Source organism: Pteropus alecto, unplaced genomic scaffold (assembly GCF_000325575.1).
Source record: "Pteropus alecto unplaced genomic scaffold, ASM32557v1 scaffold104, whole genome shotgun sequence".
Classification (NCBI taxonomy): Eukaryota; Metazoa; Chordata; class Mammalia; order Chiroptera; family Pteropodidae; genus Pteropus; species Pteropus alecto.
Window position 1 is genome coordinate 4,395,446 of NW_006436664.1, and position 25,460 is coordinate 4,420,905.

At 38.5% G+C, this 25,460-nt stretch overlaps 1 protein-coding gene across 2 annotated transcripts in view; it reads left to right on the forward strand.

Annotated features, from left to right (window-relative positions):
- SLC25A21 (solute carrier family 25 member 21) overlaps nucleotides 1-25,460 on the forward strand; it is a 448,213-nt gene that overhangs the window by 381,800 nt on the left and 40,953 nt on the right. For both annotated transcript variants that reach the window (XM_025047932.1, XM_006913463.3), the window contains one exon: nucleotides 22,050-22,116. In XM_025047932.1, coding sequence (XP_024903700.1) covers nucleotides 22,050-22,116 — 67 coding nt within the window. The remainder of the gene's footprint in view (nucleotides 1-22,049; nucleotides 22,117-25,460) is intronic.

Below are 25,460 nucleotides of genomic sequence, written 5' to 3' on the forward strand. Positions count from 1 at the left end.
GGAAAGAGCCGCATTCTCCCAAAGGGTATACTCCTAGACATATATGCTGGCATTCCGTGTCATCATTAGATATGGAAATGAGTGAGGGAGTTAGGTGGGAAGCAAAACGTTTTTTTAATTAATTACGGGTAAGGTAGCTTTTTGCTCTCGGACACCTCTGACTAAGCTATTCCCTTTGGTACAGAAAAATTGGGGGTGCTTAGACAAGCTCTGGGTATGCCAGTGTGGAGCTCACAGTTCCTTCCCTGTGACAGGCAAGAAATAGTGCTTAGTTTTGTGTTTAATTTTAACTTTTTACTCCCACTGAATTTTAGAGGCCTTCATTGGTAGGGACCAAGCTTGTTCTTGCCTTCGTAAGACATGCAAGAAAAAAATGGTAGAGTCTCTTCTCTAGATATTATCGTCTATGAATCTATGAGGCCTTTCCCCACTACACACACACACACACACACACACCTTCATAAATCAATGTAGTAATAATGTCACAGTAACTATTTAGTCATGTCTGGTAAAATGTGACATGGGATGGCTTTGCCATGGCCTGTGATGATGTAGAACAAAGCAGTGCACAGGCTCCATCACAGGGGAGGCAGCCCTTGCTGCCCCTGGAATCATAGTGTCCACATCTCCTGCACACACCCCGGGGGCACAGTCCTCAGTAATCTGCCAGCAAACTGCCAGGTTTCTCCTCACCCACTCAGAGAGAGAACACACATGGGAAAATGTACCTGGAATCATACCAAGATGACATAAGGAAAAAATTGCCCAGGGACTTAGAATTTTACTTTTGTAACTGCTTTAGTCATTATTTTCTGGAGATGAGAGCTCTGGGCTGTCTGTGTTGGGGCAGGGTTGTGGGGAAGAATGCGTAATCTTTTTTGCCCGTATTAACTGAGTTATTCTGTGATCCTGGCCTTTCTCCTTTATAAGACATAAATGAGGTCATCTTAGGCCAAACAGCAGAACATGAGGGCTATGAGGGCTCACTTGTAACTGAGGGATTGTGTCAGCAACACAAAACATTTAGAGCCTGTCTGCAGAGTATGTAAAATCAGGGAGAATAAGCATTTCCATGTCAGCACAACAGTATATCCATCTAAGGACTTTGCAATGGAGAAGATCTCCTTGTTTTTCTGAGAAGGAAACTAGGTACACATTTTTAAATACTTCCCCTAGATTTAGATGGGGAATAAGTTGAGACTAGGAAGCGTGCCCACTCAAAAGAGCATATTCAGAACAAAAGGAAAACATTTCTGAAGGGGTATGTAAGGCAGGCCTGCTGGGGCAGGTCTCCACTGAAAAGGCTCTTCGCAGGGTTTTGAAAAAATCCCGTGGGAGCTACACGCCGTGGACCGGCGGGTCACTGATGAAAGGCTGAGCTCTGAGTCCTCTCTGGGTGCAGGTGGTCCTGGGACTCAAGGTGTCATCTCAGAACACAGACTGAGCACAAGGTAATAAAAATGCTCACACAGCTCTTGATGCTTTGCTCAAATTTCTTTTGAGCCCCCTGTGTGGTGGATACTGCCTGCTCCAGAAGTGAAGCTAAATCAGCCTTTGATGAAACTCATTTATTCACCATATAACTAGAATGTGGTTGTTAGCCTGGATGCTTCTAGATGCTTCTGCTCGAGGCTGCTCTTTTAAGGACCACTTGAACTTTGAGCGAGACCAAAAAACTAGGTACCCTCAACGCCTGTGAGTTATGTGTTTATTGTCATTCAGCAAGAGAATTTCAGGTCCTTATGAACCTCTGAGGTATCTAAGATTATTTCCCTTCTGAAATAACTGAAAATGACAATGAAACTGAAAATGCAGAGGGAAGTTATTGCTGTTTCTCTCCCATCTGGGCTAACCAAACCCAAGTTGATGAACTTCATGGTACAAACCTAGAATCGCGTTTTTTCCTTGTGACTTGGCTAACCCAAGAGAAAGGAAAATTCATCTTTTTGCCTGAGCATTTTTACCTTCAACACAAATCTTCACCGGTATCTCTATACTTGCCTGGATACCTGACATAACTGGCTGCATTGGAGACATCTAAAACAGAAGCATCAGAAACACTAAGCCCCTCTCCTGGGTCATGCCCTGTACCTGGAGAAAACTGCTGGAGCCAGATGCTCAGGTTCATCCTGACTAGACCTCCCTGTCTGGGAGTGTGGTTTATTATTCACATGAAGCTAACTGCTCCCATACTGGGCCACTTGAAGCCCTAGCAGTAATGTAAAAAACTATTCAGGTAATCATGTAAAACCCCCAATTCACTTCTTCAGCAAAAATATTGCAAGAGAAAAATTGGGTACTATGCTGAGATTAGTCACCTCTCCTTCACGCTGGCTCTCGGGTAAGGTCTGAACCACCAGGAGAAGAGCTCATCATTCTAATAAGCCTGGTGACAAATGCTTATTCCAGTCATTTTACCATGAGTGCGACTTTCAGAGAGATTGACAAGCTGGTTTGAAGGAAAAGAAACTTTGAACTACAAAACATTTTGCTTTTGCTCACAAAGCAGAAATTCTAACAAGTGCTAGTGGTGCCTAAAGCATTGAAGTGTGTATATAGAATTTTAACTATAAGCAAAATCTAAAAACCATCAGTTTTTTTAAATGTAGTACATTTATACTATGGAATGCTAGGCAGCCTCAAAAAAGAATGAGGTAGATCTTTAAGGGCTAGTATGAAAGATGTCAAAATATATTAAGTATGAAAGGCAAGTTATAGACCAATATATGTACATTATGTTTCCTCTTACATTTAAAAAATTATCTATATGTTCATATGTTTGATACATAGAAATTTATGAAAATCTTCCAAAGAAAATGAGTGGTCACAATGTGGTCCACGATAAATACAGAAATTAAGAATGTTTACAAATGTTATAGCAATTTGATATTGCCACCACACACAAGTGTGAGATCTGTTGAATTTAAATTTTTAAATGGGTTTGTACTTTATATGCCTTTGAGCACTTTTTGTAGTTGTTCTAGTAATTCATTTTTATTATATTTTACGAAAGCATTTGTTCATGAGGATTGGAAATAAGAAAAAATTATTCCTTTACCACAGAACATTTAAGAAACACTGTTCTAGGAATGTAAGCAAAGAATCTTTATGTGAGATAACAAAAACAACAAAAACAATCAAATCAAAAAATGGGCAGAGAACCTGAACTTCTCCCTAGAGGACATACAAATGGCCAACAAATATATGAAAATGCTCAACATCACTAGCTATTAGGGAAATACAAATCAAAACCACAATGAGATACAATCTCACACCTGTTAGAATGGCTATAATCAACAGGACAAGTAATAACAAATGTTGGAGAAGATATAGAGAGATAGGAACCCTCCTACACTGCTGATGGGACTGCAAATTGGTACAACCACTATGGAAAGCGGTATGGAGGTTCCTCAAAAAACTAAGAATTGACCTACCACATGATCCAGCAATCCCTCTACTGGGTACTTATCCCAAAGACTTAAAAACTCATATTCAAAAAGATATTTGCACACCGATGTTCATAGCAGCATTATTCATAGTGGCCAGGACATGGAAGCAACCGAAGTGTCCTCGATAGATGATTGGCTAAAGAAGCTATGGTATATATATATATATATACAATGGAATATTACTCAGCCATAAGAAGAGATGAAATACTGCCATTTGCAACAACATGGATGGACCTAGAAATAATCATACCAAACGAAATAAGCCAGACAGAAAAGATTAAAAATCACATGATATCACATATGTGGGATATAAACCTAAAAGCAAAAAATGAACAGGACAAACAAACAGAGACTCATGGGCATGGACAATGGACTAGTGGTTACCAGAAGGGAGGGGAAGGGGAAAATAAAAATAATAAAATGTTAAAAAAATTGTGTATATATAGTATGAAAAAATAAACTGGCATTTAAAAAAAAAAGAATCCTTATGTAGTATTTGAATTTTTACCTTGAATATATATTACTTTTATGATTAAACATTTGGAAATGTTTAACTTTGGTTCTTAAAAATTATACCAGGTTAATGATTTTATCTAGACATTCTTTCTTGACACATTTGTGCTGAGTCCTCAATCACAGCATCTCTCAAGTTTTCCTCATGCTTAGAAATTGCTCACACTTCAAAAGAAGCATTTCTTTGGGAAGAAGTCCAAAACATTCCAGGAGGAATGGGCACGCAGTGACCAATCAAGAAAGACTGCTCGTGTTTTGCGAAAGAAGTTTTCCATATCCTTAAACACAGCTGGAGTGAGATCTCTCTCAGATGAGAGCGCTAGACTCCATTCTCATTAAAATCTCCTCACTGGATTACAAACCCTAAATCCTCCAGGGAGCCTTGTGAACCACGTAATGTTTCTCACTTTGCACCTTCAATTATGCATCTTTGATTTAGCTGACAGATGTAAAGCAGCGCACATAGCCAGGCAATCCCCTGGTGGCCACACATGTGTAGAGGGAGGCGGCAGAGCACGGTCTTCCAGCTCCATCTGGCACCAGCTTTCAATCACTCAGAACCTTTCTTCTCCGTCCACCTTCCCTCAGCCTCTACTCCTCCGCTTCTCCCTTCAGGCTCTGGCATGGATTGGATGGACACACCTACATTTACTCAAGCCCCTCTTCCCTTTGGAAGGACTCAGGCAAATGGGAATGGTGTCCCAAGCTGAAGAGCTGCCTCTTTTATCATTATGGAATGGCACCACCCCAGTATTCCATCAGGCTTTTCAGTATAGAAATCAGAACAAATTCTGGCTTCATCTCAAGCAAGCCATGGCTGCCAGGACCCTATAGAGAAACATCTGGCTGGATGGTTGGAAGCACTTTGCTCAGCCTTGCAGGAAATCCACTTTCAGCCAAGTCCCAGGCTCTCATTGGCTGCCCTGGTAGAGATGCCAGGCCTCTACACATGACTCACCTGGCCTCCAGGGGGAGAGGTACAGCTCTGAGGCCATCACTAGGAACATCCACTGGTCGCTCTGTAGGATGGGTGTGTTGCCAAAACCCATGGGAGTGTGGGTCACCCAGGGATCAGTGACTGTCACCACAGGGCACTGACAGAGATGGAGAGGGAAAACTACCATGTATGTGAGAATGCCTATAGGTGTGCACACATGGTGTTCATGGGATTGTTCTATGTGCAAAATGCCCATTTTCTGAACACAGACTTGTTTTTTCACGGTGAGCGATAACTCCACATTCTCTCAGGTATCACATTGTTGCTTTTTCTGTAACAAGGAAGCCACCATGCCTAAAGGCTGGATGAAAACTGTTCCATGTCAGATTTTTCTAAAATGTAGTCAGATAGCAGATTTGTGTCCATTCATTACATTTTATATAAATAAGGGTATAGTTTGGACCACAGTTTTACAAGGGTCAAGATTAAATAGAATTCTCTGTTTAGTTTACTTTTTTCTCTTTAGATTATAATTGCAGATAGTTTATATTATTTTAATTTAAAATTTTTATTTTCTTATTTTTTTATTTCCTTGGTAATTATAGTTTTTATCTTAAATACCAATTTTAAAGTTCATAGTTGTGATTATTGAGTGTGCATTGTGTTATTTTTTTTTAAATACCATTTCTTCACCCCCAAGCTGACCTGAAAACATGTTATTATTCCTCTTTGCCACAGATTCTGCTATTGGTAGTAAGAATTTTTCTACGAAATTTCTTGAATTCTATAGGAAGGCACACAAAGAAGAAATAGATGAATTAATAATACCTTTGCTATTAAATTTAATTTTACTCTATATTATACTTTTCTCCTTTTTTCCCTCTTTTTTGCATCTTCTTTCTTTCATATTTTCATGCCACTTGTCGCCTTCTATTACTCTGAAAATTATTTCAAGTAGTCACAATGTGTATGTCGAGTGGTGTGGGGCAGAGGACAGATCAGAGAGGTCTGGGCTGCAATTCCATCTCAGTTACTTCCTAACTATGTCAGTGTGGATAAGTTACATAGGCTCCAGGAGTCTTTGTTTCTGCATCTGTAAATAAAGATGAAATAAGATTATGTATGTTAAACAATCTTCATTAAATCTGATTTCCCTCCCCTTTAATGTACTTAGAACATATTTACCCTTGCCACTTCTCTTTCCTTCTACTATGGCCTTAAGGAAGTAGAAGGGTAGTAAGTTTATAGCAACTGGTTGTATATACGTGTGTGTGTGTGTGTGTGTGTGTGTTACACAAATACACAACAGAATGGTGTGGATGAAACAAAGCTAAATTGGTCCTTGGCTATATGAATAGAAACATAACATTTAGAACAAGGAGATAATAATCTTGCTCTGCTGTGCCTACATCAGCCCAAGTAATTGCAAATTTTGGTCCAGGGACTCCGAGGTAGATTGATAAGGCATCTGGGGTCCTGTTATAGGGAGAGAGGCATCAGAGTGCTCGATAATCATCTTCAAATATTTTGCAGTTCCTCAAGAGGACTGGAATTAGCCTTTTCAAAAATATGGCCTGGTGTATTTTGTCAAGGTTCTCCAGAAACAGAAGCAATATGGATGGATGGATGGATGGATGGATGGATGGATGGATGGATGGATGGATAGGTAAGAAATTGGCTCATGAGATTATGGAGGCTGGCAAATTCAAAATCTGCAGAGTTGATATTCCACTTAAGAGTCCAAAGACCCAGAACCAGGAAGAGCTGATGCCTCAGTATGAAGGCCATCAGTCAAAAGAATTCTCTCTTACTTGGAGGAGGGTCACTTTTTTCCATTCAGGCCTCCAACTGACTGAATGATGCCCACCCGCGTTATGGAAGGTAATCTGCTTCACTCAGTCTACTGGTATAAATGTTAATCTTATCCAAAAACACCCTCAGAGAAACACCCAGACTAATGTTTGACCAAATGCGTGACCCGGTCAAGTTGACATGTAAAATTAACCATCACACCTAGTGATTAGTACCAGATGAAAGTCACCTGAAAATGGAACTGGGCTCAAAGCAGGAGGATGTCTCTCTCTAAGGGCAAAGTCATCCAAGAATCAGATGGACACTCTGAAAGGATGTGGGATCCTGGCATCTAGAGGTGCTGATCAGAAGCTGGGTGACAACATGATGTGGAGGTTGTAGAGAGAAATCTAGCTTTAGAAGAGAGACTTAAGGACTCTGAAGGACCCTTCCTAGTCCAGAAATGCTGCGGTTCTGTAATTCTATATTTAATATTGAGGTTGCTTTGGTGGGTCTTACCAAATGATTTGGTTTTAAATCTTCAGTATGGCCAACTACTATGCACTAAGTTCCCTATATGGAGATGAATGAATCTAAAGAACATGAACTGTTTTTTAAAATAATTTTTGTGATATCCCAAGAGATGACGTTGGAAATCAGGTTTTTCCATCCTCCTTTCTTGAAGAGCAAAGCAAAATGTTACAAACTGCTGTCTTAGATTCTCACAAGATGTAGTGACTTTTTTGCCCTAAACTTCTCCATTTTTTAAACTTTCTATCCCCTTCCAATAGATTGTACCTCTTATAAATACAAGTTCTCTTGGCTCAGCAGCTATCTTCTCAATGAGGCCTTCCAAGGAAACCCAATCAGAATTAGTAAGCCTTCTTCCACCCCACAGAGCAACCAGTTACCCTCCTATTTCATTTTCCTTATAACTTTCACTCTCCAGCATCATTTTTTTTATTGTGATAAAATATACAGAATATGAAATTTATCATTTTAACCATGTTTCAGTGTGCAATTCAATGACATTAAGTACATGCACATTGCTGTGCAACCATCACCACCATCTGTCTGTAGAACTCTTTTCATCTTGCAAAACTGAAACTCTGCACCCATTAAATTCTAACTGCTCATTCCCTCCTCCCCTCAATCCCTGGCAATTACTTTCAAATTTTACTAATCATAACAATATTTGTCCTTTTGTGTCTGGCTTACTTCATTTAGCATAATAATGTCTTCAAGATTCACTCATGTTGTTGAATGTATCAAAATTTCCTTCCTTTTCAAGGTTGAATAGTATTCCATTGTATATATATATTACATTGTGTCTACACATTCATCTACTGATGGATATTTGGGTTGTTTTCCTCTTTGTGCTATTGTGAATAATACTGCTGTGAACATTGGTGTACAAATATCTGTTTGAGTTCCTGTTTTAAATTCTTTTGGGCATATATCCAGAAGTAGAATTTACTGGATCATATTGTAAATCTATGTTTAGTTTTTTGAAGAACCACCATACTGTTCTTTACAGCAGCTACACCATTTTACATTCCCACCAGCAATGTACAAGGGTTACAATTACTGCGCATCCTCCCCAACACTTATTATTTACAGGTTTTTTTTCAGTAATAACCATTCTAAAGAGTGTGAAGTGGTATCTCATTGTGGTTTTGATTTACAGCTCCCTAATTATTAATGATGTTGCTCTGTCATAATTTTATTCATTTGTTTGTTACCTGTCTGGCACCCCCATCAGAACATAGGTTCTGTGAGTGTGGGAAATGTGTCTGACCTGTTCACTGTTCACTGCTTTAGCTCTAACCCAGAGAGTCATGTCTAGAACTTCGTTATTTGTTGAATGAATAAATGAATGGGTAAATTTGCTGGAGAAAAAAAATTGAAACTCCAAATATGGAATCCAAATATTTATCTGCAGGCATTTAATTTCTTGCCTGAGATAATAAGTAAACATAACCTTTCTATTATTCAGTATTCCTTGAAAAATGGGAGAAAATATACTTGTGCTTTTCCTGGCTCGTGGACAAATTACACAGATTAATGGAATATGTGGCTTGATAATTGACAAAATTATAGCATGTTTGCTGTTGCAATGACCAAATTAGATGTACTGTTGGTAATTAGTACCAGGTGTATATTAATGAATGGTCCTGAAAATGGTAACTAAAAATGAAGGCTGTATGTGAGAAGGACATGGAACTCCTTGGGGCAGAGGAGCCCCAGACAGTGACTTTGATGAGAAGTGTAAACACCAAGATTAGTCGGTAATTCACAGGTCTTATTCCTTCAAACAAGTAATCAGTTTAAAACCTAGATCCGTAGGGATACTCCCCATGTAGTGCTGCTTCTCTAAAAATCGATCACCTGCAGAACCCCAGAGAAGCCTGACTTCTTTGTTGGTTCATTCTATGAAGCATAAGAAAAGTATTTTTCCTACATTCTTCAGCTTAAACGGCCGTGGGTGTAGTCCTGCTTGCTTTACAGCAGAGGTTACTTCCTGTTGTACCTGTTCTGCAAAGTGCACGACTGTTAGCAGAATGAGAGAAAGGTACCCTCATTTAAAATTTGTTCTTGTTTGAACAGTCAAAACATGCCTTATGCCAACCAAGATTTCTGCTAGTCTTGATAGACAGAGGTGGAATGAAATATTAATCCTTTTTGAAAAGACATGGGCAAGATAATAATCTGTTTTTGGCATGTCTCAGTGTTGTTTCTAAATAAACCGAGGAGGAAACCAAGAAGTAGGAACGAAGTCCCTCTAATGGGTTTTGGGGGTTTGTGAACTGGTACCCCATGCAGCAGTGACCGATGGTAAGAATATAGCTTCCTAGTTTCCAAGGCCAGAAACGGCCATATCAAAAGCAGGAGCACACCTGCAATTAGCAGTTTGGGGCTCAAAAAGTGGGTACACTGTAGACTAGAAAGTGGAGGAAAGTGAGGATGGTTTCATGAAGTTCCTAGGGGATACCTGATATGGTACTGAGTACTCTAACCTGCTTCCTAACAGACAGAAATCTGGAGAAGAGCTGCTCTAGGTCATTAGCCAGATAGGGAAGTATTTTTCTGTTTTTCAATATGTAGTTTTGGACCTTCTGCATCAGAATTAGGGGCGGTGTTAAAAATGCAAATTCCTAAACCTCCACTCCGATCTATCAAATCCACATCTCTGGAGATAAGGCACAAAAATCATATTTTTTAGGAAGGAGAAAAACTGTCTCAAAAGCCCTCTCAAGTTTCATTGGCTAGAATTAAGTCGCATGCTCATATCTCATACAATTAGAGCTAGGAGAATAAGAGCAGGAGATTAAATCAATCATGCCAGGACTGGGGAGAGTTCCCCTTCCCTAAGCACATGGCCTCAAGGGTGTGAACACTAGAATTAGGCTCTACCAGCATGGAGAAGAGATGGGGTAGATTGGGTGAGTAAAAATGATGTTTGCTACCATGGGTTGGTAGCTGATAAGTGATAATAACTCACATGAAGTCTAGGTTTCCTCGGTTGCCATTTCCTGAATTCTACTCGTGTTCACTAGATCAAATGCCCCAAACTTTCCTCGTTGATAGCTATTTTTGTGAAATCCAAGTGATTCGGAAGAATTGACATTTGGTGGGAAAGTGAAAGAGATCTTGGAATAATTCAAAATGCCAGATACAATTTTCTATTCACAACACCGTCAGACTGGGTCAGCGGGAATATAATGCGTTTATTCTTACATTCAACAAATATTTACTGAATACCTATTGTATGCCAGGTCCTGTATTTAGCCCCTGGGATATAGCAATAAATAAAATAGACAAAAGCTCCTGTCCTGTCTTCATGAAACTGACATCCTAGTAGGAGCAATGGAGAGTAAATAAAACAAGCAGGGAAACTATAAAATTTGTTTGAAGGAGATAAGTTCTATTAAGTAAAATAAGGCAGGCAGAGAGGACAGGTAGTGCTAAGGTGAGAATGTTGTAGTTTTAAATAAAAGAGAGGTAAGGACAAGCTCGCTGAGCAGGTAATGTTGGCACAGAGTGTAGAGAAGAGAGTGGCAATCCATGGGGATATGCAGGGGAGAGAATTCCAGACAAGATGCAGCAAGGGCAAAGGCCCTGCTGTTGGAGTGGGCCTGGTCCAAGGAGCAAGAAGAAGGTCAGTGGGGCTGCAGGGGAGTGAATCAAGGAAAGAGTAGTACGTGATTAGGTGGAGGGTATAAAGCAATATGATGGAAGCCAATTGCTTAGAACCTTTGAAGGGACTTTGGTTTTGCTCTGAAGGAGATGAGAGGACATTGGAAAGTTGGGAACAAAGGAATGACATGACCTGCCTTTTATTTTAATAGGACTATTCTGTCACTGCTCCGTGACTAGAATATAGGGAAACTAGTTAAGAGGCTATTGCAGTGGTTCAATGGGATTTGATCAGGGCTTGGACCAGGGTCATAGAGGTGAATGAGAGAAAGAGACAACTCAAGTATATGCTTTCAGGGTGTCTGGCCTGAATGACTGGAAAGATGGAGTTGCCATTAACTGATCTGGAGAATATTGTGGGTGGAGCAAGTTTGTGGAGAGATAATCGGGAGTTCATCTTGAACGTGCTGATTATGACATGCCAGTTAGACATCCAAGTGGAAATGTTGAGTAGTGATGTATGACAGATATCAGCATGTGGATGATGATCCAAGGTTTGGAAGACTGTGCATATCCAGAAGCCTATAAAGTCCCTATAAGACTTTGCCTTATGAAATCCAGAAAGTTTGGTGACTACCCATTTAACTTGTGTTTTAATCAGTTAAGTGAGAACTCAGCACTTAAAAAAACTGATGCAAGAGACTGTAGATGACAAAAGGGGCTACAAACCCTGGCCTAGCTCTTCCTCCATTCAAAAACCAGCATATTAGCCCCTCTCATAAATAAGCAGAGCCTGGGGCCTGAGCACTAGAGACACAGTCACAAGGGAGCACTAGAGCAGGAGGTAGAATGATGTTTCTCGGTGGACTTGACTCACTCTCAATCAATCTCTCTCTCTCTCTCTCTCTCTCTCTCTCTCTCTCTCTCTCTCTCTCTCTCTCTCCTCTCTCAACACAGAAGTCAAGCACAGTATTCAAGAGCAGAGGTTTTAGAGTCAAATAGACTTATCCCAACTTCACCACCTACCAGCTGTTTGACTAGTAGGAAAGTTGCTTCACTTCACTGAGTCTTCGCATATTTGTCTATGAAATAGAGAGAGTAGAATCTATTTCATGTAAAAATTGAATGGGATAATAGTTGTAAAACATTTAGCACAATAATTGCTATTTTTGTTCCTAGAGTTTCCCTCAATAGACTTAATTCCTCTAGAAGTCCACTAGGAGGCACCTCAAGAAATTAATTTTGAGCTTAGTGTGGTAACTGGAGTCCATAAAGAGTTAGTACATTTCCAAATGTGACTTTTACTTTGGGAGTAACCTGCTCGGTGCCCTTAGTGCCCAACATCTTTGGCCTCAAACATGTATGAATTGGTTGTAGCAGAATTCCACAAAAGAGTGTGAATTCCTAACACACTAGGTCACACACTTAGGTAAGGTTCCATTTGTGAAGGACATCTCTGAATTCTGAGGCTTTTTGCCCAGCTGTGGTCATATACAGCTCTACAGCTAGGTCAAGCTCTTAAATCATACTACTTACAATGTGCTAACTCATTGCCATAAGCAGTTTTAGAGAGAGCTGGCATTAAAAAAAAATCTCTATTCTGGCAGTAATACCTTGAATTAATTTGCTCACCTTTTGTGCCAATGCTTTTTCATGGTGGGTAAGTAGCTAATATATGGTTAAGCCAGAATTCAGACCCAAAGAGTGTGGCTCCAGAGCCCACACTCCTGCTCACTACATCATATTGCCTTTACTGACAGGCAGCATTGAATTAATGCTAAATGCCAGAGAGTGGTGATAAAGAACAGGAGTGGCCATTGTCAAGTGATTTATAAGCTGGATTATATATGGTAATCATGTGAATAATACATACTCTATTCAGTTAAAAATATACAAGTCATTCAGACTATTAATATGGAAACTGAGTCATGTCTGTGTATGCAGATGGGTCTATATATATGTGTGTTTATATATGTATAGATGTTTATGCATAAGTATGTACATTTCCTATTTGAATATAAGCATATTCAATATAATGTTATGTAAGTGTTACTATGTGCTAAACACATATTGTAATATGAAAGGCAGCAATTCAGTCAAGCATTTGCAGATAGATGTAATATCAAGATTTTGTCTACCATCTCAGAGAAGTCTTGGAGAACATTGTCAGAGTTCATTTGGGAGTAATGAGACTCCTGCGTCCACATTTGACCCTAGAAAAAGGTGGTTAGCCTAGTAGTGCTCAGAACAAAGCATATCAAATGAATGAATGAGTGAATAAATGAACGATCGTTACTTCATGAGTGGGAAAAACAGAAATTAGAAACAGAGAAAGTAGGAAAAGGGGGATCAGTGAGAGGATGGGTGTTACTAGAATGGAGTAAAGAATTTCTTCAGCGGGACTTGTTGATCAGAGAGCTGGCTGGGAGCTGGTTGGCGAAGGACTTTTTGACTCTATGATCGGATTCTCTTTTCCTAGCTTCCATTCAGTCCCAGTCCAAGAAATAGAGTTGTTTAGTTGTTTTCTTTTCTTTTCTTTTCTTTTCTTTTTTGAGTCCTATTCCTCACAGTTGCCATCCACATGAGTTAACGACCTCTCTTAAATGATTCTTATTTTCTAGTGGAAACATGTTCATCCTTATAAGCAAGATAATCTGCTGTCACTGAAAATTAATACTTTTTGCATAGTTAGTTCTAGATAAGTCCCTTCGCTTATAGATTAATGAAGCAATTAACACCACATTCTACCCATATTATTTACTACTTTAGTTACTCCTCAAGTATCTTTTTTGCTTTTTCTTTCCTTAGCATTTTCCATCAAGGTTCTGGTTCTTATATCATGCTAATGCCTTCCTTGGGCTGAACTGTGCAACATATTTAGTGGATCGAGCACCCTGCCAACTTTCCAGGGAATGGAGCCATGGACCTACCTCCTAAGTGATACTGACAGCTAAGCTAATTTTTTTGTATCTTAGGAAATCAAAATTGTGGTTTATTTTAGGCACATCAACAAAGTTTAATTGTCATGGTAAAATCATAAGGAAAGTTCAGTCAAAAACGTGTGTTCATGAAAACTTTAAAGAATTCCTCCATACAGCATATAATAAAAGTGGTATGGTTTGGGGTAACAAATACATCCAAGGACCATATGCAGAAACTTAATTCAATTAATTCTCTGTGATGAAAAATAATAACTATATTGTTCGTGCCTGAAGACCTGATATGAGTTAAAGCAGGGAAAACTTTCATTAGTTTTACGTTAGAATGTTAGCTAAAACTTTAATTCTGTTGCACTTCCTTGAAATTCAGTTGGTGCTTTTAAAAGAAGAATCTATGTCACTTTTTTTAAGCTGTTTTTTTCTCTCCTTTAAAGGGTACATAGCTTTCCCTGTCTCCTTTGCCTAAATGAAAATGGCCCCAAGATGCATATAATTTTGAGAGCTTCAGATTGTAGATTGTACATAATTCAAATAACAGAGCCATGAAACTCCACTCTTTCATTTGGATTCTGTGAACCAGTGTAAGTAATGTCAGAAACGCCCTAAAGGTGTGGTGCCAGGGCCAGAATTTTGCCCTGGGATACACAAGCCATGGAGCAATGGAAGCAGTGCACTCATAACCCAGGGCTGAATGCCATCCTCATTGTTTTAATTATAGAGCTACAGTGGATAGGTAAGAAACTTGGATTTGCCAACAGCAGAAGAAAGAGGATATTGTATGCCTTCAATCAGCTTTGTATTAGGAGATCCTTAAAGGGAAAATTATGTGAACGAAAGGAGGAAGAAAACAAACTAGCAAGATCCCTATTTCAATACAATTTGGAGAAAATGACTGATTCGGGTTGCTCATGTTGCCAGAACAGATGACTCAAGGCTTCCAAACAAGAAATAGAAATCAGGAGGATGCCTGAAGCCTGAAAGAAGAACAAATTGTGAAGATATGATTGACGGTAAGGCTTCATAATCAACTGTACTAAGATGAGCTTGGATGGTTGCCCAGAACAGAACTGAATGGTGATGTTCATTTAGGTCCTGACTGTTGAAACAAAGTAAAATGTAGTAATTGTGCTCTGTTAGGTACACAGACGTGTTAATGCTTTCCAATTTCCCCAACTGAAGATCTGGTGTCACTTTCCCTGTCGCTCCTATTTCATGCTTCACCGGTGAGTATTAAAGCTGCTCTGGACGCTTGCTGAATGCCAGGTTTTTGGCAAAGAAGTGGGATCCAGGTGAAAGCATCCTTCTCATGCAGCATGTGAGTGTGCTGCAGGTGGCTTGGAAAATGGCTTTGCAACTTGGAAGTCATTTCTTTAATTGGCCTTTTCAGGCTCGGATGATGTACGTCTTGATCCAGGCATCCAGCGTGATGGTTGCTGGACCTAGGTTACGAATCTCAGCAGTTTGGGCCCAAAGCCCTTCATCCCCAACAACCAGAGAAGGCCTCCATTCCCACGGACAGCAGATTTGTACGTTGGTCTTTTCCTCTCTTAGGTGGGAAGATAATCCATTCATGGTTTTCTTATACTCATTTCTCAGTAATCTATCAATTGAGTTTTATGATGACCTTCGTGATGGACAACAGGGGATGACGCCCTCTAAAGGTCAATCGTGAAGCAGCTACAGTTTCCCTTCCTCCTTTGGGGCTGCAAAGAAGAAAAGGTTTCATGTTATTGCCCATAACACCAAAATCCCGCTTACTAGCCTAGCAACTTTAGAAACTTCCCAGCCTGCCTGTAGGAGCAGTCCAACTCTACAGTACAGATGACTTCCAAACATACATTTTCTACATACTAAATTAGGAAAATAACTGCAAAACCAACAAGGAGGTGACTCAGAGGGAAAAAAGCAGGGGCAGACAGGACACATCATTCTTCCATTTCTTTTCGGTTTCTTTACCTGAGTCGAATTTTGAGAATTTTAAGCCCTCTTTAGTCTATCCAACAGTTACCACAAAGTCTTCAGATTTCAGAGGCTGACTTAAAGCAAGTAACTTTTTTCAGCCGTCCAGATGGACTAGAGATATTGTCAGGTAGAAGAGGTTTAATGAAAGATCTTCTTGGTTTCTTTGGGCATCTAAAGTTTGGAACTTAAACAAAGTAACCTAAAGTTGGACTCTACTAATGAGAGACAGCAGAAAGGCTTCTTCGAGGGTTCGACTTACTGTAAGTGAATCACTAGCATGGGACACAAACTGGAACTCAAAGGAAATTCCACATTTTCTTGCCTCATACAATCAACACCTTTTCATTGATTGACCCAATATGTTAAATAGCTTCACACTTTAGAATAGGGATGGGGGAAATGAGGGGTAAAATTATTTCGTGGGGTTTGCCACAAATCTGTATGTCAAATAAGCTACGCGTGAGCTGCATCTTTGAGAAGAACACATGCGATGCAGTTTTGATCTTCATTTTATAGATGTGCATAAGTAATACAAGGCCTGTTTTGATTAGACAATTAAAAACAAATGTGATCCAATATTGTAGTACTCTGTGTCTATTTATGTTCTTGAACAACAACTCTTGTTAGTATATATAACCCATTGTGATCTAATGGCTTTAGAGATATGAAACCCCATCCTCGAATTTGCTGAGCCTCTCCATGTTTCATCTGCAGTATGGGGCTCTCTCCCAGGAAATCATCCAAATGTGATAGGGTTTTAATGTGTGACAGGCTCCTGATAGAAATAATCTAAAACTATTTTTTAAAATGGTCCTCACAGTCTCCTTTTAAATGCTTTGCTTAATGTTTAACAACTGTCTTCACTATGATTATGATTTAAAAATTACAATTTAAGACTTTTTCAGAAGTGGGGGTGTTAAAGCATTCTATTTGTATCAGAATGCTTTTAACTGTAGACTAATGGAAGACATAGGTAAAAGCAGCTCAAATAGTAGATTTATGTTTAATTTCACACTACCAGAAATTTGGAGGTAGGGTGCCAGGATTGGTTAATTTAGTCATGAAGATCCAGGTCCTTCCCATCTTTCAGCTGGCCATCTTCAGCTGTGGGCAAGGGTATCTCACTGGGTCACAGTACACAGGTGTCTCATGCAGTTAGGACAACACCTAACAAAGAACAGGGGCTTTTCTTCCAGCTTCTTTTCCTTAGGCTGGAAATCTAAAACTTGCAGCATACATCCCTTCCCCATGCTGGTCTCATGGGCTAGGTTTGGGTCATATGTCTGCACATGTGATGGGATTCACTAGCAAGCGAATGGGATCACCATGATTTGCCTGAAGAATTATGCTTCACTCCCTAGACTGGAGAAGGGTTTCTTCCATGAGCACAAGATGTGGTGAATGCCTGCACCCCAAGGAAGAAGGAGGGATATCAGGGAGTATTTGTTGGGTGAGCAACCAACAGTGCTCTCCACTGACTTTTTGGATAGTAACAGTTTTTATTTTAATACTTAGTATTAATATTTCAATGTTTTATCATATCACTGAAGTAAGCATTGTCTTTCTCTCACATTGATAGAATTATCTTGGTATGCTTCTTAAAGACAAGAGTTATCCTATGGGGGAAGAAAGTTGATCCTAGGGCTTTTTTTTTTTTTTTTTTTTTTTGTTTTCCAACTAAAAAAATTTTAATCAAAAACCCAAAAGCTTTCACAAAAAAAAAAAAAAAAAAAAAACTGTTACAAAAAAAAAAAAAAAAAAAAATCATGTTTATCGCAGCCCAAATCTATCAGTTATTCAGGTAGCATTTCACATTACTTTAAAATAGAATTGAATGGAAATGGGACTAGATACCTGATTTTTAGTTGCCATTTCTGCTTCCTCATAAAATAAATGACAAGATGTTTTTGCAACAGAAATAACTTAACTTTACAAAAATGTTTACAAAAATAGTTTTATTTCGAGAAAAACTGTAATACAGTATAGCCCAATGGTCAAGGAGATGGACTGTGAGGACAATGGAACTTGATTTGAGTCACTGTACCCAGTCTGGTGATGATGTGATAGTAGGACTCACCTGCAAAATAAAGAACATAATCATATCTACTTCAAAGGATTGTTATGAGAGTTGAATGAGATTAAATATGTCCAAAGGCCTACATATATTTACTCTTAACAGAGTGGCTAGTACATAGTAAGCATTCAACAGACTTTGACTATTTTTACTTAAAGCAACATCAACGAAATTTAGAAACATCCAAGTTAGCATTTTCCTACATGATAGTTAAAATCAAACTCGCAACTTTCAGAAGTAATAACTCTGAGAAACAAAATATGAGGGCTGCCACATAGTTTATACTATAGTGTTATGGGAGGTCTGGCATTGGTCTTTGTGCCTCTTCCAGAGAGTAATCCAGTTGGCCTGAAGTGGGTCAAAACTTAAAACCAGAGTGGTGGCTTTACTGTCTTTTCAGGGGAAAGAACTGCCATTAATGCTACATAAACATTAAAATCCCACTTTCCATTGATCCAGGGAGTAGACTGAATGTGTCAATCTGCTTCTTGAGAAGTAAGCAATATGAAGCATGTTGATATGGGTGTCACAAATCTCTTAACTTCCCTAGTTATTGTCCTGGTAAGCTACATATTCTGTATTTCAAGCCAAAACTTCACAAAGGCAGAAAAATTTGGCAGAATGAACAGTGCATGTGGAAATAAACATCAGTTCTTTAGCAGAAAAAATGTATATATGTCCTTCCCCAAACATTACAATTCCTTTTTGTTTCTTAGAATCTGTATATCATGCTTCGCATTAGGAAAACTTTCAATAATTATCTAATCAAGTCAGAAAAATAGCTCATCAGCTTGAGCCCTTGCCTATATCCTCCTGCTCAGATTTTGGGTGTGCCCCTACTGATTAGTCCAAGGGCCCATTTAACTAACAAAAAAGGTTCTTCATGTGTGAGGACATGGAATTGAAGTACTACAGCAGCCATTTTGGTTGTAGGAGCCATGAGGTTTACTTTTTGGATCTAGGACTTTGGGTTGTAAGTAATAAACCCAACTCAAACTTATTTAAGTAAAAAAAAAGAAATGTGTTATAAATGCTACCGAGTATTTTAAACAATCAAAAGCCAAAGGAAATGCCAATGTTCAAGAAAGCTTGAGATGTTACTAGGCTTAAAGAAATTCTGGCAGTGGAGTCACACTCACAATACCAGAAGTTCTCTTCTCCATCTCGTTTGTGTTTCCCTGAAGGGTAGCTTCCTTTTTTCTTATTGGTGCACATTGACTTCCTCCAAACGACAGAAGACTGCAGTTGATTTTCTAGCTTTATATGTTAGAGTTTTAACCACACAGAGTGACACTGACCTTTTCAATTCTAATTCCAAAATCCTGGAGAAACAGGGTCCAACTTGGGTCAGATTAACTGGGGCAGAGACAGTATACCATTTGGATCCATTCAGTGAGATGCCCAATCAACTGCTGCCTATAAGCAGTATCATTGTACCAGTATCGGTTGCAGTAGTTTTAAAAAATTGGGAGGGGCCATTCTCAACAGAAGGGGTGCTGGCCTGACTATTCTATAGATTTCCACTATTGTATGGATATCTGTGAATATATTGCAAGGAAGTAGATAGTGCTAGCTTCCCATATGCCTGCAAAGACTACCTGTGATCCTTGAGAATGTCCCATTAACGCTATTCATTCGCTGTTAGGAAGTTCAGGATGGTGGGATGACTGGAGGCATGGAGGTGGGGTCAGGGGATGATTGCACATGAAAGGAACCGAGCAGGGAGAAGGGAAGGAGGGCGCATCAAGAAAGCACTGCCGACATGAAGCAGAGGGCTCTGGACCACCCAGATCTTTTCGGATTAAATCCTTATGGTTCTCCCAGATGCCTCTTTTCCCTCTTGCCTTACACCTCTTTTTGATATTTTCCCCCATCATTTTTAAAATGAAGACCTTCTGTATTACTTATAAGACTTCTGTCCTCCAGAAAAGCAGTGCTCTACTTTAGGCAAAAGTTTGAAGTAAGACAGAGTCTGTCTCTTGAGAAAACACTTTCCTATGTCTTCTTGTTCTTTTTCTTAGAGTAACAAAATCTTGTGCATTGGAGGAGACCAACCTTCAGGGCCAATGAGTCCATTCATTACTGTGCATATCCCATGTCTGGCATCCATGACAAGTGGCCATCAAGACTACCTGACAACATACCATAAAGGGGCACTCACTGTTTTCAGGAGAGCCCATTCTATCTCTAGATAGTTCCAGTAGGCATACTTCCTTGTATCAAGCTTCTACTGAAACAAAATGTGTCTTTTCTTGTTGTTTCCACCTGTCGGTCCTAGTCCTATCTCCTGGAAATAAAAAGTCTGATCTCTTTCGTATATGCTCAACTTCCAAGACATCTATTGTGTATGTTGCTCCCTATGACCTTCTTCAGGCTGAGTAACTGTTCTTCCTAAAGCTGTTCTCTTAGTATGGGATTTCAAGTACCTCTATTAACTTGGACCCTCTGTTCTAGAAGCTATACTTACTTAATCTCCCTGCCTCCATAACCAGGCATAATCTTCCAGATGTGGAAAAATCAGTGCAGAAAGAATAGAACTAATAATTCTTTCATCATAAATGTAGAACTTCTATTCAGGAAAACCACATTTATTTTTTGGAAAGACCAAACCTATGTTTAGTCACTCCCATGCTGAAAATAATAGTTAATTAAATACTTAAAGATAATAGTTAATTTATAATGAAATTTAAATGATAAAGAATGGTGGTATTTAAATTTTACACGTGAACTTCAGGCATCAGTAGTTGAAATTGGAATGGAAAGGAGGTGGGGGAATTCATGAGTTCCCGTAGTTCTTCAAATCACACGTCTGCTTCACTTCCTATTTATAACGCTTGTACTATCCATTAAGTGGGCAAAGTAAATCCATATTGAAGGATCATTTGATTCCTTTCTTCCTCTTCATGAAATCTATATGCTTAACAAATATTTTTGTCTTGGTTACATATACAAAAGAAGGCTCTGAGGTAAGCACTCCAACACACGCCTAACCCTAAAGGAACTAATAATTTAGAAGCTATAAGACAAGCCCTTTGATCCCCTCACTGGAGGATGCTGTGTAAGCCAGTGAATCAAGGAAGAGCAAGAAATCACCATGTTGGATTGGGTGTCACTATGGTTTAGTCTGAATAAACTCTTTTTTAAAAAAATAAATTCTTAGCTTTCTTGTTTCACAAATACAGCTAGAAGAAGAATTCAATTTCAAGGAGTTGGAGTGAGGCTTGAGGGGTCAATCAGAGAAACCCCAGCCCTATGTAAAATGGACATCCTAAAACAGAGACACACTGAGTCCTGCCTTTATCTGTAGTCACTTATGGGTTCATCAGGAAAACTGATTATCTCAGAAAATAACGCAGAATATTCTCTTCTAAATTTATGTATTTTCAAGTTTAAAATGAGGGCGTGGCATAAATACACACACACATACACACACGTGCACACACACATATATTCCAGGTCAGACAAATTTAAATTTTTGAATCTTAATATATACTATGAAATAAGTGGTGACATTTTATAAATCTCATCATGAGCATATCCACTCATTCTTTTGTTTTTTCTAAGGACATCTGAATATGTGACAAGTCCCTCAGCATTGACAACAATAGCTGTCCCAGGCCCTGTGAATTTGCATATCAGCAAAGGAGTTTGGCTTTTTTTTTTTTCTGTCAGCAACATATGTCCCTAACCTTCTTCCATCTCCATTAAGGAAGTTAAAAAATTATGACAGACTCAAGATAGGGCTGGAAGTCCTAGTTTATAGCCACAAAGCTTGTTAGTTCTCTTGTGTTGGTAAAGCTAAAACTGAGATTTCATCATCTTGTTAACCTCAGAAAGTTTGAGTCTCGTAGGTTCAGTATAACCTTAACCTCATTTGGTTACCACAAGGGAGGAAACGCAAGACTGTAGACAGCTCGAAGCTACCTACCACACAACTGAGAAAATAAATGTAAGATTCCTCAGGATAAGGAGGACCGACTTCATCTTCCAGGTACAACTCATCGTTGTGTTTAGCAATTTACATAAAGGATTCCAGTCTCAGTATCATTTATTATTCTTCTGAACAATGCTAATAAACATAGTATTCATAATCTCTCCATTTTAGAATTAAAACAATCTTTATAAGTGGCGTGCTACATTGAATAATTGAGAGTATTTTGAGATGAGTTGCTTTTTCCACAAACAAGGGCAGAATTACCTATTTTCTAATTCCTTTACTTATAGAAGATCTTTTATTTCTCCAACAGGTTGTTAGGTTTTTACAAGGGAATTCTGCCACCCATCTTGGCTGAAACACCAAAAAGAGCAGTGAAGGTAAGTGAAAATAGACTACAGCTTCAGCATTAAAACATCCCACAACAATCTATAGGACATAACGTGAATTAAACATAAGACAGTAAGATTTTTAATGCAGAAATTATTTTATTATAATTATACTTGATCAATCTCTCAATCATTGATTTGTGGATTTTTTTTTTAAGTAAAGGCACTTCCTTCTAATGGGGAAATTATATAAAAAACATAGTAGTGAATGAAATTCATGTAACCAAAACACGACAACCACAAAATAGCTTGGACTTTTTCTCAGCAATTTATAAATTTTCCTTTGGAGCAATAATCATTAAAGAAAGAGAGAGGAAAAAGAGAAAAGAGAGGAGAGGTAGACAAACCTTTCTCCCTAAATTATTTCCATTTTATGAACATAGCAAACTAATACACTATATTTTCTTGTATAAGACTCTCATGTAACACATTTATTTGGAATGCTAACTTCATTTCCCCCACCCCTGGTCTCCTCTGTTAAAATTTTCTATTCTGGTTTTTACAAAATTATTACTTCCACAAACCCGATTTCCATCTCTTTAACCACATAACTATGTAGTTTTATGTACTGCTTACTGGTTCAGTATCTGGATACAACACAGAGATCTGGCAGGACCTCCAAGGAAGAAAGAACTAAATCTGATCACTTTTTTATATGTTCTCTCAGACAAAAGTCCTGATCACAGTGAGTCTGACTGGCATTGCCCTACACCCCCACACCACTGACATACTAAATATGGCTTTGTCTTTCCATAATAAGTATAATATAAACTTAGACTGAAAGACTTCCTTTCCAACCTAAGACATAAAACTTTTTCACATACATTGTTTGGTTTATATACCTGATATTTCTAAAAGGTAAAAAGGGGCAGATTATATAATTTTACTGAGTAAATTAAGAGAGTGACTAGGTTAAAATTTATGATAAAATAACCACAATTTTACACAGACACCAAATTTTTATATTATGCCAAAATTGTAATTTAATAAGATCTAATTCAGGTCTAGAATTCAGAAAACATAGATTTAAAACATGCCTTCTCTATCAATTCATCCTCTTTGTTGCCATAGTTTTTGTGATTTTATATTATTACTTCAACACAAATTTTATTATAAGGATCTGAATCACAGGAGAGAATCTGGAAAACGTTCACCAAAGTACACAAGAGGGCTGAATTGAATTATGAAATGGCTTCACTTGATAAAAGATTGCCCAAATAAACAAACAGAGCAGAGTTCCTGTTCAAAAGGGAAGTCACTTTGTCTCCATGGAATAATATATTCATTTGTTCAGGGTTTTACATGTATAAATAAAGTAAATTATAATTAAAGTTTTCCTGGAATATTTTTCCTTAATACTATACATTGGAGACAATTTGAACTTTAAGAGGATTAAGGTTTATCAATGTTGAACAGTCTTATGGAAAAAAAAAAAGTTGAGCTTTACAAAACTGAGTTAGTCTCTCCTTTTAAAAAAGCAATGCTCCCTGCCAGAACAATGGTTAACAGATGAACTTTTGGGCAACTGGATATGGTATATGCATCCCAGACATCTTGTTTCAAGTAGATTTTACCTTAAAATTATTGAGACATATGGTAAGTATGTTGGCTTTTTAAGTATAACTTGGAGTTAAGTGTATCTTTGCCAGATGGATAGCACTATTTTTCAACTCAATTTATGAAAACATTCATTTTATAGATATTTATCCTAGGATTTGTGAGGAAAGCGATCATCTGACTGTAATGATTTCATACATCATAAACTGCTTCATTGTATGTCATCGAACTTCAGAAAAAATATTCTAAATATATGTGTGTGCGTGTGTGTATATATGTGTGTATGTGCATATGTATATATACATGCTCACACATACTGTTATTCATATATATAGTCTGAATATTTTATACATATATGGACATAGATATAGATCTTCTCTGGTACTACCATTTTAGTTACAATTATTACTCTCATCAGAAACAGACAATGTTCAGTTTTTTCTGTACTGTATTCTTTGAAATAAATTCATCATTAAAATAATAAGACTCATTGATGCTAAATAAATGAAACTTCCCCCTTTATAAATTAAGACAAAATTAGTATTGCACTTAGCAAAAGGAAGTGAAGCCCTCAGAAAGAGACCAACTGCTTCCTCAGAAAATGAGAGGCACCATGTTCCAGGTCCCGGGGTCTAGTCTTGAGCCTTGCAGACCCGGTAACACCAGTTTTCCATGGTCAGACTTCCAAAGACTGCCCAATGCTAAGCAAACTCATGAGGGATTATAAATTGTAAAAGCTATTTGCTTACCACTGTCTCCATACCTGTCATTGTGTCTATACACAGTACATGTTCAGTTGATTTTAGATGAATAACTGGAACATATATAGAGAAAGCAACAGAAAATGTATTGATTTATAACAGGAGACATTCCTGTACTCTTCCTTTAAATTCCCATATCTACTCAGAGTTTCTGGAAGGCCAAGATTTCCATTTCTAGACGAAATGGACTGGTAACAAGGACTAGATTTACTCTCTTGCCCGAAGCAACAACAACAAAAAATGAACAAAGTACATGAAACCACAATTTTCAAGACACTGGACATCAGACAAGGAAGGGTAGAGAGACAGGAAGCAAAGGAGATAAACCCTATGGATTGCTTCACCTTACTGGTCTTGAGAGGATTTCCTGGCCCAGGGTCAGGCAGGGCAAATCTAGGCAGAGCCCAGTGGACTCCCTGGGTTGGGAGGGACCTGAGAGGCTGGGGACAGCAGGGCACCTAGAGTTCACAGGACACAGTACCAGAGGATAGAGTATATATAGAGAGAAAAGTCCTAAGGTCTGCAGAGGGACCCCTTAAGTATTTAGCTGAGAACTGACCAGTGTATGCATGTGAGAAAGCTAGCAAGGCCTGGGAAAGAGCCATCCAAGGATTAGAGGGAGTGGTGCTCCGAGTCACACAGGGCTGAGACTAGTACCTGCTCCCACCAGCCAAACTGGAAGGCTTCCAAGTGCACAGGCCATTGAGAGGAGTACTCAGAAAGGGTTTGCCTCCATGGTAATATAATGATAAAAAATAAGAAAGAAAGAAAAAGAATGTATCTTACACTGGAAGGGAACAAGGTAGTAAGGTCTTTTGTGAAGTTCATGTTCTTCCAGAAATTCTCTGAACCCAACATGGGCCCCTTAGAGCAGTGTTTTCAAAATGTGGGTCATAACCATATGAGTCATGAAATCAGTTTATTGGGTCACTAGATGTCATGGGTCCTAACCAGGAAATTTTCTTTAATGAAATAGCATAGAAACAGAATTATACATAATAAGGGGTAAATATTATT